Raw genomic sequence first — 16,352 nt, forward strand, 5'->3', positions numbered from 1 at the left:
TCCAGACGACGAGTGGTGTGCCACCCTGGGATCAACCCAAATTCGTCGCCTACCTGAGAGACTTAATTTATGAACCTTTTCATATTGGACTCACTGACTTGCTCTGACATACTGTTTCAGACTTTTGCCATACTGTTTCAGATTTTGTTATTGTTTGTTAATAACATTGGTTTCGTTCTTAGTGTAACATAGTTAGTTTCTGCACCGGGCACCTTCCTGTCTATATAGTATAGCCACATGTACATATTGTTGTAAATATTGCACACACATGATGAGATGCACTCACCACACTTCTTTATTTATTATCATGTAGGCACATATTCTTTGCGAAAAGGGGGGATGTCATGATATTTAGATCAGCATATCATGGTGCAATCAAACACACACTGATGGACATGCAGTAGGACCAACCAACACACACACAACATCGCAGCCAATCACCAGTGAGAGCATACGCACTATAAAAACAGGGGACACTACAGTTCCCGCTCATTCCAGCAGCAGCCAGCTCAGAGCACCGAGCTCAGAGCCTGCCACTCAGACATTCACCATGTGCTGAGTGCCTCACACAGATAGTGATAGGACAGGGTCCACAGATTAGCTGGTAATGCACGAACCCAAGTTAGCAGTGTGCTGTTACAGTTGAGTAGTTAATAAAATTGAGTTACACCATCTCCAGCCGTGTTGGATCGTTTGTACATCAGAACACCCAACACGACACCACCCTCAGACAACGTGATCCCCTGCAGACATGGGCAACACCCTCAACCCCAGAAAGGAACGCCCACCCCCGCCCCATCAATATAATTCCATGTGACCACCTCCTTCCCCCCCACCCCGCTACACACCAGCCAGGCATGAGGGTGAAACATATTTGACCTTATCCTCACCAATCTGCCTGCTGCAGATGCATCTGTCCATGATTGTATCAGTAAATGTGACCACCGCACAGTCTTTCAGGAGACTGATGCACTATCAATTACGACGAGACGAGAGTAGAATGTAATCGAGGCTTTATTACACAGAGATGCGTGGCCTCCGACAGCAGCTTACGAAATGAAATGAAATGAAATGAAAATCGCTTATTGTCACAAGTAGGCTTCAAATTAAGTTACTGTGAAAAGCCCCTAGTCGCCACATTCCAGCGCCTGTTCGGGGAGGCTGTTACGGGAATTGAACCGTGCTGCTGGCCTGCTTCCAAAGCCAGCAATTTAGCCCTGTGCTAAAATGGCTGCTGTTCGGAGAGCACACACATTTATACTCCGCCTCCTGGGCAGAGCCACCAGGCAGGGATCTACCCCCCGTACCTGTAGTACAGGGGCCTTACTGTAATACCCATATATACAATATAATACAACAGTAGTGACTACCACAGAGACCAAGTCCCTCACATTGAGGATACCCTCCATTGTGCTGTATAGCAAATGGGATAAACTTCAAACAGATCTAGCAACTCAACTCAAGACTGGGCATCCATGAGGCGTTTTGGGCCATCAGCAGCAACAGAATCGTATTTGACCTCATGGCCTGGCATATCCCCCACTCTACCATTGCCACTAAGCCAGGGGGTCAACCCTGGTTCAATGAAGAGTGTAGGAGAGCATGCCAGAAGCAACATCAGGTACACGGTAAAATGAGGTGGCGACCTGGTGAAGCTTCAACACAGGACTACTTGTGTGCCAAACAGTAGAAACAGCAAGTAATGGACAGAGCTAAGCGATGAACGCATCAGATCTAAGCTCTGTCGTCCTGCCACATTCAGCCGTGAATGGTGGTGGACAGTTAAACAACTCATTGGAGGAAGAGTCTCCACAAATGTCCCCATCCTCAATGATGGAGGAGCCCAGCTCATATGTGCAAAAGACAAGGCTGAGATATTCGCAACAATCTTCAGCCAGAAGTGCCGAGTGGATGATCCTTCCCCAGCTTACAGATGTCAGTCATCAGCCAATACGATTCACTCCACGTGATGTCAAGAAACAGCTGAAGGCACTGGATGCTGCAAAAGCTATGGGCCCTGACAATATCCCGGCAATAGTACTGAAGACTTGTGCTCCAGAATTGGCCGCACCCCTAGCCAAGCTGTTCCAGTACAGCTACAACACTGGCATCCACCCGGCAATGTGGAAAATTGCCCAGGTGTGTCCTGTACACAAACAGGAGAAATCCAACCCAGCTAATTACCGCCCTATCAGTCTGCTCCCCATCATCAGCAAAGTGATTGGAAGGAGCCATCAACATTGCTATCAAGTGGCACTTCCTCAACAATAACCTCTCACGGACGCTCAGTTTGGGTTCCACCAGGGTCACTCAGCTCCTGACATAATTACAGCCTTGGTTCAAACATGGACAAAAGAGCTGAATGCCAGAGGCAAGTTGAGAGTGACTGCCCTTGACATCAAGGCAGCATTTGACAGAGTATGGCATCAAGAAGCCCTATCTAAACTGGAGTCAATGGGAATCCGGGGGAAACTCTCCACTGGTTGGAGTCATACATGCCGCAAAGAAAGATGGTTGTGGTGGTTGGAGGACAATCATCTCAGCTCCAGGACATCACTGCAGGAGTTCCTCAGGCTGGTGCCCTAGGCCCAACCATCTTCAGCTGCTTCATCAATGACCTCCCTTCCATCATAAAGTCAGAAGTGGGGTTGTTTGCGGATGACTGCACAATGTTCACCATTCGTGACTCTTCAGATACTGAAATGGTCAATGTCCAAATGCTGCAAGACCTTGACAATATCCAGGCTTGGGCTGACAAGTAGCAAGTTGCATTTGTGCCACTCAAGTGCCATCTTCTACAAGAGCGGATCGAACCATTGCCCTTTGACATTCAATGGCATTACCATCACCGAATCCCCCACAATCAACATCCAGGGGATTACCATTGATCAGAAACTGAACTGGACAAGCCCTATTAATACTGTGGCTACCAGGGCAGGTCAAAGACTAGGAATCCTAGGGTGAGTAACTCACCACTTGACCTCCAAAGCCTGCCAACCATCTACAAGGCACAAGTCAGAAGTGTAATGGAATACTCTCCACTTGCCTGCATGAGTGCAGCTCTAACAACACTCCTCCATCCGGGACAAATCAGCCCGCTTGATTGCTCCCCCTTCCACAAACATTCAAATCCTCCACCACCGCCAAACAATGGCAGCCATGTGTACCATTTATAAGATGCACTGAAGTAACTAACCAAGGTTTCTTAGACAGCATCTTCCAAACCCATGACCACTACCGTCTAGAAGGACAAGAGCAGCAGGTACCTGGGAACCCACCACTGGAAGTTCCCCTCCAAGTCACTTACCAACCTGACTTGGAAATATCAGCGTTCCTTCACTGTCGCTGGGTCAATATCCTGGAACTCCCTCCCTCCCTAATAGCACAGTGGGTGTCCCTACCTCTGAAGGACTAACCAGCGACACCCACATCCCGTAAATGAATGTATTTTTAAAAAAACAGGGCTTCATCAGATTAATGGGAAACCTGACCTCATCTTCTCCATGCTGTCACCAAGGAGTAGAGCATTTAGATGAGGATGGGAGTGCCAAGGTTAAGATCATTGGGAGACTCCTTCGGAATAGGGATGTTAAGAGATGATACTGCTGGAGATACTCTGGATATAATTGTATTGGTAAGAGTAGAAGAAAAGGGGGAGAGGTGTAGTTGATCATGCCAAAAACAGCAGCGAGGTTGAGAAAGACAGGGAGCACCATGCGCATAATTACAAACATTACTTCAAATGATTGATTAGGCAGTTTAGGGGGCAGATACCTGGGTGGAGAAATGAAAGCATAAATTTGCAAAAGGGACATGAAGTTCAAGCCAATGGGTTTTCCCACTGTGGCTATCTCCATGCCGTTGGGAAATCCGCAGGCACTGCTGGCAAAGCGGAGGATCCTGCTGACCGAGAATCCCACCCACAATCTTGGATGAGCACATTCAACATTCAAGCTGGGAAGTGGGATGAGTATAGATTGAGTGTTTTATCGGTGCAGGCTTGATGGGTCGATTGGTCTATCCTGTACTGTATGATTCTAATGGTGTCAGCACTCGCCAGCCTTCTAAACAAAAATATTCACCAAACATATCCGTCAAAAGAGCAAAAATGACTTGAGTTGGGCAGTGAAAGATCATGTTGGGCACTTGTGAGTTAGAAATTAGGCAGAATGTACAGCTTTGTGTGTGGAAGAATTTCCAATGGATGAGATCACAACAACAAATCAGATCATGTCCCAAACGATCTTAAATAGAAAGTTCATTTTCATAAAAATAGCAGGCATAGCATGTAATGTTATGAGGTAACGTGACACTCAAAAGCTTCCATTAGCTTCCTTCGACAGTATCCAATTTAAAAAAAAACTAGAAATGCGGGTGTAATTTAAAGAGAACAGGAAGTTGAGGGGCATTAAGAGGAGCTGGCAGTGGGTGGTAGAGATGTGAAGACGTAAGATGACCGCTATTATCACCACTTCAAAATGAAGTACAAAGCCTGGATACAGTACTGTATGGTGGCAGCACCATGGCACAGTAGTTAGCACTGCTGCATCACAGCACCAGGGACCTAGGATCAATTCCAGCCTCAGGTGACTGTGTGGTGTTTGTACTTTCTCCCCGTGCCTGTGCGGGTTCCCTCCGGGTACTCCGGTCTCCACCCACAGTCCAAAGATGTGCTGGTTAGGTGGATTGATCATGCTAAATTGTCCCTTAGTGTCCAATAATGTGCAGGTTAGATGGAGTTATGGGGATAGAGCAGGGGAGTGGGCTTAGGTAGGGTGCTTAGGAGGGTCAGTGCTGACTCGATGGGCTGAATGGCCTCCTTCTGCACTGTTGGAATTCTATAGTGACACCGCCTTACCCACCTCCCATCTGCAGGCATTCACTAGCTGAGGATTTACTACCCCAATCATTTAATGGCTACGGAATTATATTATGATAAAAACTTCATAAATTACAGAAAACACCACTTTGTTCCCTGGTAGAAAATGTTTTACCTTCCCAATGATGGAGAATTAGGTGGGGGGGGGGGGATATGGGGGATATGGGGGAGGGGGGATATGGGGGATATGGGGGAGGGGGGATATGTGGGAGGGGGGATATGGGGGAGGGGGAATATGGGGGAGGGGGGATATGGGGGATATGGGAAGGGGGGATATGGGGGATATGGGGGAGGGGGGATATGGGGGGGATATGGGGGATATGGGGGAGGGGGGATATGGGGGAGGGGGGAATATGGGGGATATGGGGGAGGGGGGATATGGGGGAGGGGGGATATGGGGGATATGGGGGAGGGGGGATATGGGGGAGGGGGGATATGGGGGAGGGGGGATATGGGGGAGGGGGGATATGGGGGAGGGGGGGATATGGGGGAGGGGGGATTTGGGGGAGAGGGGATATGGGGGATATGGGGGACGCTCACCCTGCCTGCTCTGACGAGGTCGTTCACCTTCTTGTGGCACTGGGTGCCTGTCCGTGGTGTTAGGGCCACAGCGGTGACGGCCTCTGCCACCTCCCTCCACAGACGCCGGCTGTGGCGTGGGGCAACTCTGCGGCCGTGCCCGGGATACAGGGCGTCCCTCCTCTGCTCCACCGCATCCAGGAGCGCCTCCACATCGCGTGACTCGAACCTCGGGGCTGAGCGACGGCCAGCCATCAAGTCGGGTGTTGCGGTCGGCTGTTCCGGTCGGGTGGGGGGGAGCTGCGCGGCCTTATGAGCCGTCACGCCGTGCAGCGCGTATGACGCTGCACGGCGTGAACCACTGCGCAAGCGCGGATCCCGTTACGTCGCTGCTCGCCCATTTCGGGCCGCAGACTATCGGCCCATTTTTATGACGTGACGCAAGTGGGATTTGCGCCGTTTTTTGCGCCGATCGGCGGAGTTTCCGCCGATAACGGAGAATTTCGCCCCTGGAGCGTGTACCGCTTTTATGTAGTTCACTCAAAACTTGAAGGCTCCTGGAGTCACCAAACTTGGAAAGATGACAATCTCGCAATTTCAGCCCGACTCGCTAAGCATTGAACCCAGAGCTGGTGTCAATATATACTATACGATCAATACCGACTAGAAATATTTCCTGCACAGGAATATAGACGCCCAAATTTCCACTTGTTGGCTGGTGCAATGGGGTCGCTTCTTTTTATTTCGCTTTCACTGGAGCCCCTGTGTGTCACCAAGTGTCAAAATTATAGCTTGGGAAACTTCGATTGGGCCCAAAAACAGTTCTGGTTATTTGACCACGAAAAACATTCTGGGAAGCGCTGACTAAATGTAGGAATTGCTCCAACAGTCTTTACAGTATGGAAACACGGGGAAAAGGGAGATCTAACAGCGGAGACGGAACCATTATTAGGGGCCGCTGTTAAATCTCACTCATGTGTATGTGTGTGTGTGTGTTTAAATCTATACCTGACTCTAAAGGATGAGTTGAGAGGTGAGATCTTCCTCCCAGGCTAATGAAGATGAGTTGGTTTTAGAATTTGTCTGCAACGCTCCAGGTGAACCTTATTCTCTCTCTCTTCCCCCTCGCCCCCACTTTCTGTTAAAGGCTGCGAATCAATGCAAGTTGTTGTGGACCCAGCCTGGGCAATCTGTCTGCCGGAGTGTGTGTGTGTGATGTCCCTTTAAAATCAGCCAGAGAGCTGCTCTGGAGCGGGTTAGTGACGCGCCGTCCCTGTGTGCCAGGCTCTGCCATTTAACATGCACGGTGAAATAATTGGAGCATGTTAGCGGGGAGGGGGGGGGGGGGGGGGTGGACAGAACAGTCGCCAATCGGCAGGAGTGTGGTGGGGAGGGGGGATGTGTGTGTGTGTGGGGAGGAGGAGGGGGCAGTAATTGAAATGTGGCAATGTGCAGCCAAGCCTCTGTGGCTACACTGCTTTCTCTCTCTCTCTCTGCCCCTCTGTTTAGCACAGCCTGATTATACGGGCACTTGGAGTGGGGAGGGGGGTGAAGGAGGCGAGATTTATTGAGCCCCCTCCCCTCCAGCCCAGGCTGGGGGGAAATGTGAGCAGCGACGCTACAGGGCGACGTTTTCAGCACAGGGAGAGGAGAAAGGACCAGAAACTTGGACCAATCGCTTGTACCAATCGCGTGTGTGTGAGTGTGTGTGCGGAGAGGAGCTTGAAGATCCGACATGTCTTCGAAGGACAGGCAGAAGGGGAAGCTCACCAAAGACAGTGTTACCCTGCTCCCCTGCTTCTACTTTGTGGAGGTAAGTGGACGCGGCAATGCCAGGTAAGGAGACCCCTTTTTTAAGCCCCCGATGCCAACATTAGGACTGCTGGAACTTCCACATAGTGACATTTTCAGCCCCTGTGAGTTGACTCTCCCTCACCGCGCCCCCCCCCCCCCCCATCCTCCCCAAAGCTCCGAAACATCCCATATTCTCCCTCCACCCTTTCCCCTCAATGGTAAAGCCAAAGATGAGACCATTTATTTCTTAACACTAGACAATCGGGCATGGGAATCACGTCGCCAGCCCCTGAAGTGTAGCCAGCGAGCAGCCATCGATCCAAAGTGGCCGAGCCTCCCAAAGAAAAGAGAAGATGCATACATCTGGCGCGATATTCCCTGCATCTCTCTCTCCCCCCCCCCTCCCTTTCCAGTTGTTAAGACAGACGGTGCAATCATTCGATTCATGAATCGAAAATGGTGAAAAATGTGCATGCACAGGGAGGATTACAGTTTGCACCCCCCCCCCCCCCCCCGCCACCAGTGCATGGAGTACTAAAAGGTGCAGCATATTACGATGCTGTTGCCCGCTCTCAAATCCACACACACACTGGAATAGCACCGTCCATGGGTCGTGGTATATTTAAAAAAAACATTATTCACCACTGAATGTCATGTTTAATCAGTGTTAAGGGAACCTTTGAACAGATTGCTAATATTTTGTACATATTGTGATTTACAAAATAAGGTAGCATTTATAACTTGCAAGAGTACACGTTGATCTTAGAATGGCCTGAAGATAGCTGAAGAGGAATGTGTACCCACTATTATTGGTGCATTTGAGATTGGATTCCCCACAGTTTGCTGAATGATCTCCCTTGCTCCACCATTAGCCTCGTCAAAACCAGCACAATTATCATTTAACTTTTAAGTTTTCCCATCGCACATCATGTAATTGAGAATTGGATAGTTCATATCATAAGGAGCATGCTAATTGATGGGCTGGCACCGTGGTTAGCACTGCTGCCTCACAGCACCAGGGACCTGCGTTCGATTCCGGCCTTGGTCGACTGTGTGGAGTTTGCACTTTCTCCCGGTGTCTGCATGGATTTCCTCCAGGTGCTCCAGTTGCTTCCCACAGTCCAAAGATGTGAAGCTTAGGTGGATTGGCCACGCAAAATTGCCTTTGGGGATCAAAGATGTGCAAGCTAGGTGGGGTACAGGGATAGGGTGGGGGGGGGGGGGTGTCTAGGTGGGGTGATCTTTCGGAGGGTTGATGCAGATCCAATGGGCCGAATGCCCTCCTTCTGAATTGCAGAGATTCTATGGGTATGACTAATGGTCCTGCCATTCTGCTCAAACTTCCAGGCCGAAAAATGAACCAAGTATCATTCCCACAGACAGTAAATTGTTCTTAATCTTATTTAAATTGGACATTCAAGATGTTTCTCGCTTTTCCTTTCTGTCCCTTTTTGCTCCATCTTTATTCCCTTTCTTTCTTTCCCTCACATTCTTTCACTTACTATATCAAATTTAATCTATTCACCTTTTCTGCCATTTGATCAATTTCATTCCTCATTCTCAAATTCTGGTGAAGGAAATGGATTTGACAATCGGGGGGTCCCAGATACTCCATTGACCTCTCCGCACACACCGTCTTTAGTTTGAATTTCCAGCATTCTGAGGCTGAAAATAATGCAATCACAGTGCAGAAGGAAGCCATTCAGCCCACCGCGTCTGCACCGACCCTCCGATAGAGCACCCTCCCCAGGCCCAATCCCCACTGTAGCCCCACCCAACCTTTGAACACTAAGGGGCAATTTATCATGGCTAATCCACCAAAGCTGCACATCTTTGGACTGTGGGCAGAAATCAGAGCACCCGGAGGAAACCAACACAGACAAAGGGTGAAGTGCAATCTCCACACGGACAGTCATCCGAGGTCGGAATCGAACCCGGGGTTCAGGTGCTGTGCAGCACCGTGTCGCCCCTGAATCTGAGGAAATAAATGCAATTTGCCGTACAAACCATGCCATGTGCCACTTTACCAGTTCCTGGGCCATCCTTTGCAAAAATGCAATGAGTGTGCGTCAGTATTCCCCGTTTGGCAAGATCCAAGGATCCCACATGCTGAACAGGAGCACTATAATTATCCCATTCCAATTTGGAGAATATCCTCATCTTTTGGCATCTATTAAAACAACAGGCTAGCAACAGAAGCTCACGCCTTCTTTGTGCAGCTCAGCTTATGATATCTTCTCATCACACAGTGACTGTCGATTAGTACCTGACAGAGATAGGAGAAAGACATTTTTGTTCTCACTAGGACATTTTTGAAAAAGAGCTGAACTTCTATTCTTAGAATTCTTAGGTGTTATTATTTCTTAATAATACTTGTTGAATATTGGAGATTAGCAGTCAGCTTCAAAAGAGCAGCACTAATACCTTGTTTTTAATGATGAGTATCCTGTTATTTCACTTGCTATTCTATAGTATTGTGTGAACCTATCCATTTCTTTGCTATTGTATGCAAAATACCCCAGGCTGAGTGGGTACCTATTCTACACATTTAGTGATGGTATCATCACAATTTCAGCTTTGCACTAATGCTAATATTGAGATTCGGAGGGTTCTGATACACTTCATGTTTCCTAGATTTGACGAGCTGAGAAAATCAAGTTGGATGTTTCTCAGAGGATTTTCTCCATTGACTGTGGGCAGAACCATGGAGGTGCACAATGTCGACATCTTTGAAGAATAAACCATTACCTGGGAAAATGGTGGCCATTGGCAGACCATGACCGCATCATCCTGCTGGCTTTGTTTGAATGTATTTCAGTCAGTGAGGTTGCAAAGACTGGCTGCCAAGTGCTTGGCATGCTTGTAAACTCATTGGATTTTGAATGCAATATGCGCAGCCATGTATGTGTGGCGATGAAATGGTCTCTTCTCCCATCAGCATACCCACAATGACACTCACTCACTCATTGACATGATGGGAGACTCCATGCCTTGAGGTGATAGTCTCACTCTGCTTCAGTTTAATACCACATGGAACGTAAACCCATTGAAGTGTCAAATCTGCTTTTACAAAGTCCCCCCTATCACTCACTCACTCACTCACTCACACACGTTCCCCACACAATTATGTTCAAGGTGCTGAGGTGTTCCCTTCCCCTTTTATAAATATTTACACTTGTGCCAGTTGGGAGTGAGCTCAGTCCAGATTTTACATAAATAAGTAAGTGCACACCTCTCTCCTGGACAAGACTACTACCATTCCTGCCAAACAGTAAGCAGCAGCGATTTACATTTATAGAGCACCACAAACACAATTAAACATCCTAAGGCACTTCGCAGGCATATTATAAAACAAAAGCATGTCACCGAGGCACATAGGAAGATATTCAGTCAGGTGAGTAAAAGCTTGGGCAAAGAAGAAGGTTTTAAGGAGTGTCTTTAAGGTTGTGTGAGGTGCAAGGAGGGTATTCCAGAGCTTGGGACCGAGAGAACTGAAGGCACGGCCACCAAGGATAGAGCAATTAGAATTCGGAATGCACAAGCGGTCTGAATTAGGGGAGTGCAGATATCTCGGCGGGTTGTGGAGCTGAAAAGATTAGAGATGGGGAAAGGCTATGTTATGGAGGGGTTTGAAAAATAAGGATGAACATTTTTGAGTCAAGCCGTTGCTTGGCCAATACAGGTTCGTGAGAACAGGGACATTAGGACAATGGGACTTGCTGAAAGTTAAGATGTGAACAGCAGACTGTTGAATGACCTCAAGTTTAAGGAAGGTAGAATGTGAAAGATCAGCCAGGAGTGTTGGAATAGTCGAGTCTAGGGGTAACAAAAGCAGGAAAAAGCATTGCAAATGGTTGTCTGCCAAGTTAGATACTGAACTGTCCCAGACCAATAGGCTAGGCAGCTCGTTCGTGATGCAGAGCAAGACCAGCAGCGCAGGTTCAATTCCTGCACCGGCTGAGGTTATTCATGAAGGCCCGTCTTCTCAACCTTTCCCCTCGCCTGAGGTGTGGTGATCCTCAAGTTAAATCACCACTCAAAGGGGAAAGCAGCCTATGTTCATCTGGGACTATGGCAAATTTGTTTACCTTTGCAGTGCACTGTAAGTGTACTGTTCAGCGAGGCCCTCCTTAGAGGCAGATTGCACCACAAACCATCACCCCCCTTAGAAACAGAGTTGCTACCATCCTAATCTCAATGAAAGTTACTAAAGAATCCTATATAATCCATGTATGTTGTACAGAATGCAATATTTCATGATTGCATTGTGCCTATTGTTTCTACCCAACCACTATTATAAATACAGAATTTGTACTGATGCAAACCACAGTTGGATTTGGATTTTGTTTATTGTCATGTGTACCGAGGTATAGTGAAAAATATTTTTCTGTGAGCAGCTCAACAGATCATTAAGTACATGAAAAGAAAAGGAAATAAAAGAAAATACATAACAGGGCAACACAAGGTACACAATGTAACTACATAACACCGGCATTGGGTGAAGCATACAGGGGTGAAGTGTTAATGAGGTCAGTCCATAAGAGAGTCGTTTAGGAGTCTGGTAACAGCGGGGAAGAAGCTGTTTTTGAGTCTGTTCGTTCAGGCTTTTGTATCTCCTGCCTGATGGAAGAAGTTGGAAGAGTGAGTAAGCCGGGTGGGAGGGGTCTTTGATTATGCTGCCCGCAGTTGATTCTCATCAAAAATTTTGTGGTGCGATTTTGAGTGTCAAATCAACTGAAGTGCACTTTGAGTCATATATCACTTTTGGAAGTTAGAACCAGTGTGTGGCAGCTTCCGAGAGGTCCTCTGGATTATGTTGCCACTTGTGTGTTGACGCATACCCTGAAACTACTTTCAATCAGGTATGAGGCCACTTCCTGCAGGTAATCTCATACCACTTCAGCTTCACACCTGCTGCAGTATAACTGTAGATGTGTTAATCCAAGCCTAAAATACCCACACTTCACATGAGAGCTTTAAGTGCTCAATTTGAATGTTTTTGAAGTTCGTAAAGAACCGACAGAGTGGAATATTTTCCTTCAATTCGCATTTGATTTGATTAGAAGTCTGCATGTGGAAGCAAGCCTACATACAAGGTTCCAGTTTTCCTGACCACAGATTAATATCTATGGTCAGGAATATAACTGACATCCATCATTGGAAGATATTTGCCTAAATCTGTGGTATAACCATCCTTAGCTCACTTCAGGACATCAACTGGTTTGAACATTTTCTTCTGCATAGATTCTGACATTTCACTTCAAGCAAGATTAAAGGGAAAATGTGTCTAAAATTTGGATCACCAAGTCAAACATTTGTGTCTTTTCTTGTTCATTCTTGCCATAAATGGCAGCCGTGCCTTTCCTTGCTCTCAAACATGTTCTGCCTTTCAATGGCAAACTTGAATCCCGCCCTCATTTGCATATCGTTACTCCATGTCTTGCCATACCTTTACACAATAAAGGTCAATCTATTTTAATGAAGCAAGCATCCACAGGCTTTTGGCAGAGTGAGTTCCAAATTGTCCCTACGATTTATGTGGAAAAGGTTCTACCTGATTTCGCACCGAAATGGTCCACATCTATTTTATGATTATATTTTGTTGTTCTGACCTCCCTCACAGGATGCAATTATTTATCTGTTTCTACCTATCAAATTGCTTCATCATTGCAAACACAACAACTAAATTACTCTTCAACCTTCTAACATAAAATTGAAATACAATGCACCTTCTGACAAATTTCAGTGACATCTGGGGAAGATGGATTCACTGTGTGTAACCCCTCCAAATGCCGTCCACATATCTCAGGGTCTCATGGCAAACCTTGCACTACCCAATGAACAGAAATAAAATAAAACAAAATCTTCGCCGAATACTGTGGGCAGGAATTTCTGCCTACCTGCCCTGAGGGTAATTTGGATGAATTGCCACCCTTCCCTCGGGAGGCGTTGCCACTTTTGAGGACCTGACCAGGTTACTGCCGCCAAATCTGTCCCAGCAGCACCACCTTGAGTGGTTTCCACTGCTGGGACTACAAGCAGGCCCAACAGCATTGGTGCTCAAGTCCCCAGGAGCAGGTAAGTGTGAGGTCTCATGGGGTCAGGCGGAGTGATTGGTGGTGTGGTTGGGGGAGGGGGTTGTGGACATGAGGGCAAGGCCAGGAATGGAGGCTGCATGGGTGGTGGGGTTGGGGACCAGTAGTGTGGTGCCTGATCTGGAAGGGCGGTGGGGGGGGGGGGGGGTCGTGATGGAGGTGACTTTCCTTCATTTTCCCACCTGAGGATCGAGTGGAATGATCTCCCCTCATTCCACTCTTTCCCTGAACCCATCCTGTCGGCCGCAACATTGCTGTCAAGCATGAAGCAGCTCCCAAGTGGCAAATGGCTGGCCATTTAAGGGCTTCATTTTGGTCGAGGGAAGTTTGGCCACCCTACTCCATGACTGACCCCTGTAAAATTGTACACAGGTCAGGGAAGGACAGGAAGACCACCCAAGGAATTGTATAGGTCGTCTCTGCTGAAAACCTGCCGGGGCTGAGCCCGTACAATTCTGCCAAATGAATCCAAAATATAAACATGTACTTCTCCCTGCTCCTGGGAACTTGTATTAATATAAATGCAATAAATCGTGAACATAATTCAATAAAAAAATAAACTTGAAAAATAAAGTTCTGAGAGAGCTCTTTTATGTTAGCTTGTGCCAGATGTTTTTGTTTTCAGTGTTAATCATAGAAGTTACAGTGCAGAAGGAGGCCATTCGGCCCATCGAGTCTGCATCGGCTCTTTGAAAGAGCACCCTACCCAAGCCCACAGCTCCACCCTATCCCCATAACCCAGTAACCCCACCCAACATTGAGGGCAAGTTTGGACACTAAGGGCAATTTAGCATGGCCAATCCACCTAACCTGCACATCTTTGGACTGTGGGAGGAAACCAGAGCACCCGGAGGAAACCCACACACACTGGGAGAACGTGCGGACTCTGCACAGACAGTGACCCAAGCCGGGAATCGAACCTGGGACTCTGGAGCTGTGAAGCAATTATGCTAACCACTATGCTACCGTGCAAGTAGTTTGTTTCTTGTCAACCTTTGTGAACAATTTTAAAATCTATTGCAGAAAGTTTAAACTAATATTCATAGAATAGCTCACTGTAAAGAATGTCACAAAGGATTAACACATGAGTTGAGGTCATGAACAACGCAAAATGTTTTTGTCTAGATTCACACTAGGTTCTGTTATCCTTGATAGAATCTCACAGTACCAAGGAAGATCATTGTGATGTTGAGTCTGTGTTTATACAGAACTGCAAAAGAAAATAACAGTATCCTACCCTCTTAAAGGTGTTTGTATGCCTCTGTTCTGTGGTTGCGAAGATTGCAAATTGACAGTAGAGTAAGTTTAAGCCAGAAGTATTAAGCTATATCATAAAACTAAAGCAAAATGCTGCAGATGCTGGAATCGGACACAGAAACTGAAAATACTGCAAAAACCCAGCAGTTTGAGTCCAGAGCTCTGGGGAAGAGCCATATGAACTCAAAACCTCAATTCTATTTTCCCTCTCCACAGATGTTGCCAGACCTACTGAGAATTTTCAGCATTTTCTGTTCTTGTGTCATAAAACTAAAAATTGTATTGTAACATGGATTAGTGATGAAGAGTGGTATTTAACCCAGGTGATGGATGAGGGTTAGTAGAGAGTATCACAAAGGGCTCATTGGCTGTTGGTTGGGGGGGGGGGGGGGGGGCGGAGCACAGGTGAGGGGGTTGGTGAGCAGGGTGCTTGGGAGAAAGGGGAGGGGAGTGACTCTCAGTGGGCTCCCTCATTTCTTAAGGCCGGGTCCATCGATTTGGCATGGAGTGTGTGACAACGGGGGACTCACCGGGGCTTCTTTGAGTGACTGTCCTGCCCACCATTGTTTGACTATCAGTGGTAGTGGGAAGAGGTCCTAAAGTTGGTTTCATTGGTTTTAAACTCCACCCAAAGAGGCATGAGAACACCAGTTACTTGCTGGTGTAAGAAAATCTTATAGCGTCTATGTATTGAGACCAAATGTCAAGAAGGCTATACAAAAACAGCTAAACATAAGAGTTTGCATGCCAGACAATTTCCTTTTGTGAGTCAACACTATGCATCATTAGATTACTACCTTAAATTCACAGTTATATTTTAAATCAATCAACATCAACCATCTCCATGAACTGCTCCCTCTGGTTGCCATTTTCAATTCATTCATTTTTAGTCACATTGTCTTCCTTACGTTCTGGTCTGTACAAGTCACTCACTTCCTTCCCCACTTTGAAGAAATTGCCTATCCTGAACTCTTATCTATTCCCTCATGCTCTCCTTTCCCATTTTTACCTCCACCCTCTCTAGACATATCTATGCGTCATCCATTGATGTGATTTTGTTTTCCTGAGTTCCAAGTCGCAGTGCTTAGTGAGCAATCTGCATCACTCTCATTTACACTGTTGGAAGGGCGAACAACAGAAAGCAGATGATCCACAAATGCAGCATTGTTAATTTTGACGTAAGTGGGTGGATAATTTAATTTGGAGAATTACATAGAATTTACAGCACAGAAACAGGTTGTTTAGCCCAACTGGTCCATAGATTCCTTCACCCACCCTGCTTGAATTTCAGCTGCGGTTCAGTTGGCTGCACTTGCTCCGAACCAGAAGGTGGTGGATTCAAGTCCCACTCTAGGACTTGAGTGCAAGGAACTAAGCTGAAACTGATGCAGCACTAAGGAGGTGCTGCAATGTTGGAGACTGTTTTTTAGATGTTCCTCCAAGTGAATGTAAATGGCCCTGTGGCGCGACTTTGAATAAAAGAGCAGAGAAGTTGGACCTGGTGATCTGGTCGATATCTACCCCTCAATCAACATTACAGAGAAAAAAACAGATTTTCTGGTCATTATCAGATTGCAGTTTTTGAGAGTTTGTTCTACACAAATTAGCTGCTGAATTTCCTACATTGCAGTGACTACATTTGGTTGGCCATAAAGTGCTTTGGGACACAATAATAATAAACTTTATTATTGTCACGAGTAGGCTTACATTAATACTGCAATGAAGTTACGGTGAAAATCCCCTAGTCGCCACACTCCGGCGCCTCTTCGGGTACACTGAGGGAGAATTCAGAATGTCCAATTCACCTA

The 16,352-nt window shown here is 46.8% G+C and overlaps 1 protein-coding gene across 2 annotated transcripts in view; it reads left to right on the forward strand.

Moving 5' to 3' along the window:
* Nucleotides 1-6,814: 6,814 nt before the first annotated feature.
* plppr4a (phospholipid phosphatase related 4a) overlaps nt 6,815-16,352 on the forward strand; it is a 113,820-nt gene continuing 104,282 nt past the window's right edge. For both annotated transcript variants that reach the window (XM_072510580.1, XM_072510579.1), the window contains exon 1: nt 6,815-7,211. Coding sequence is in view for 1 of the 2 variants with exons in the window: in XM_072510579.1 (XP_072366680.1) it covers nt 7,134-7,211 (78 nt within the window). In the remaining variant the exon portion in view is untranslated. The remainder of the gene's footprint in view (nt 7,212-16,352) is intronic.

Source organism: Scyliorhinus torazame, chromosome 7, assembly GCF_047496885.1.
Source record: "Scyliorhinus torazame isolate Kashiwa2021f chromosome 7, sScyTor2.1, whole genome shotgun sequence".
Taxonomy (NCBI): domain Eukaryota; kingdom Metazoa; phylum Chordata; class Chondrichthyes; order Carcharhiniformes; family Scyliorhinidae; genus Scyliorhinus; species Scyliorhinus torazame.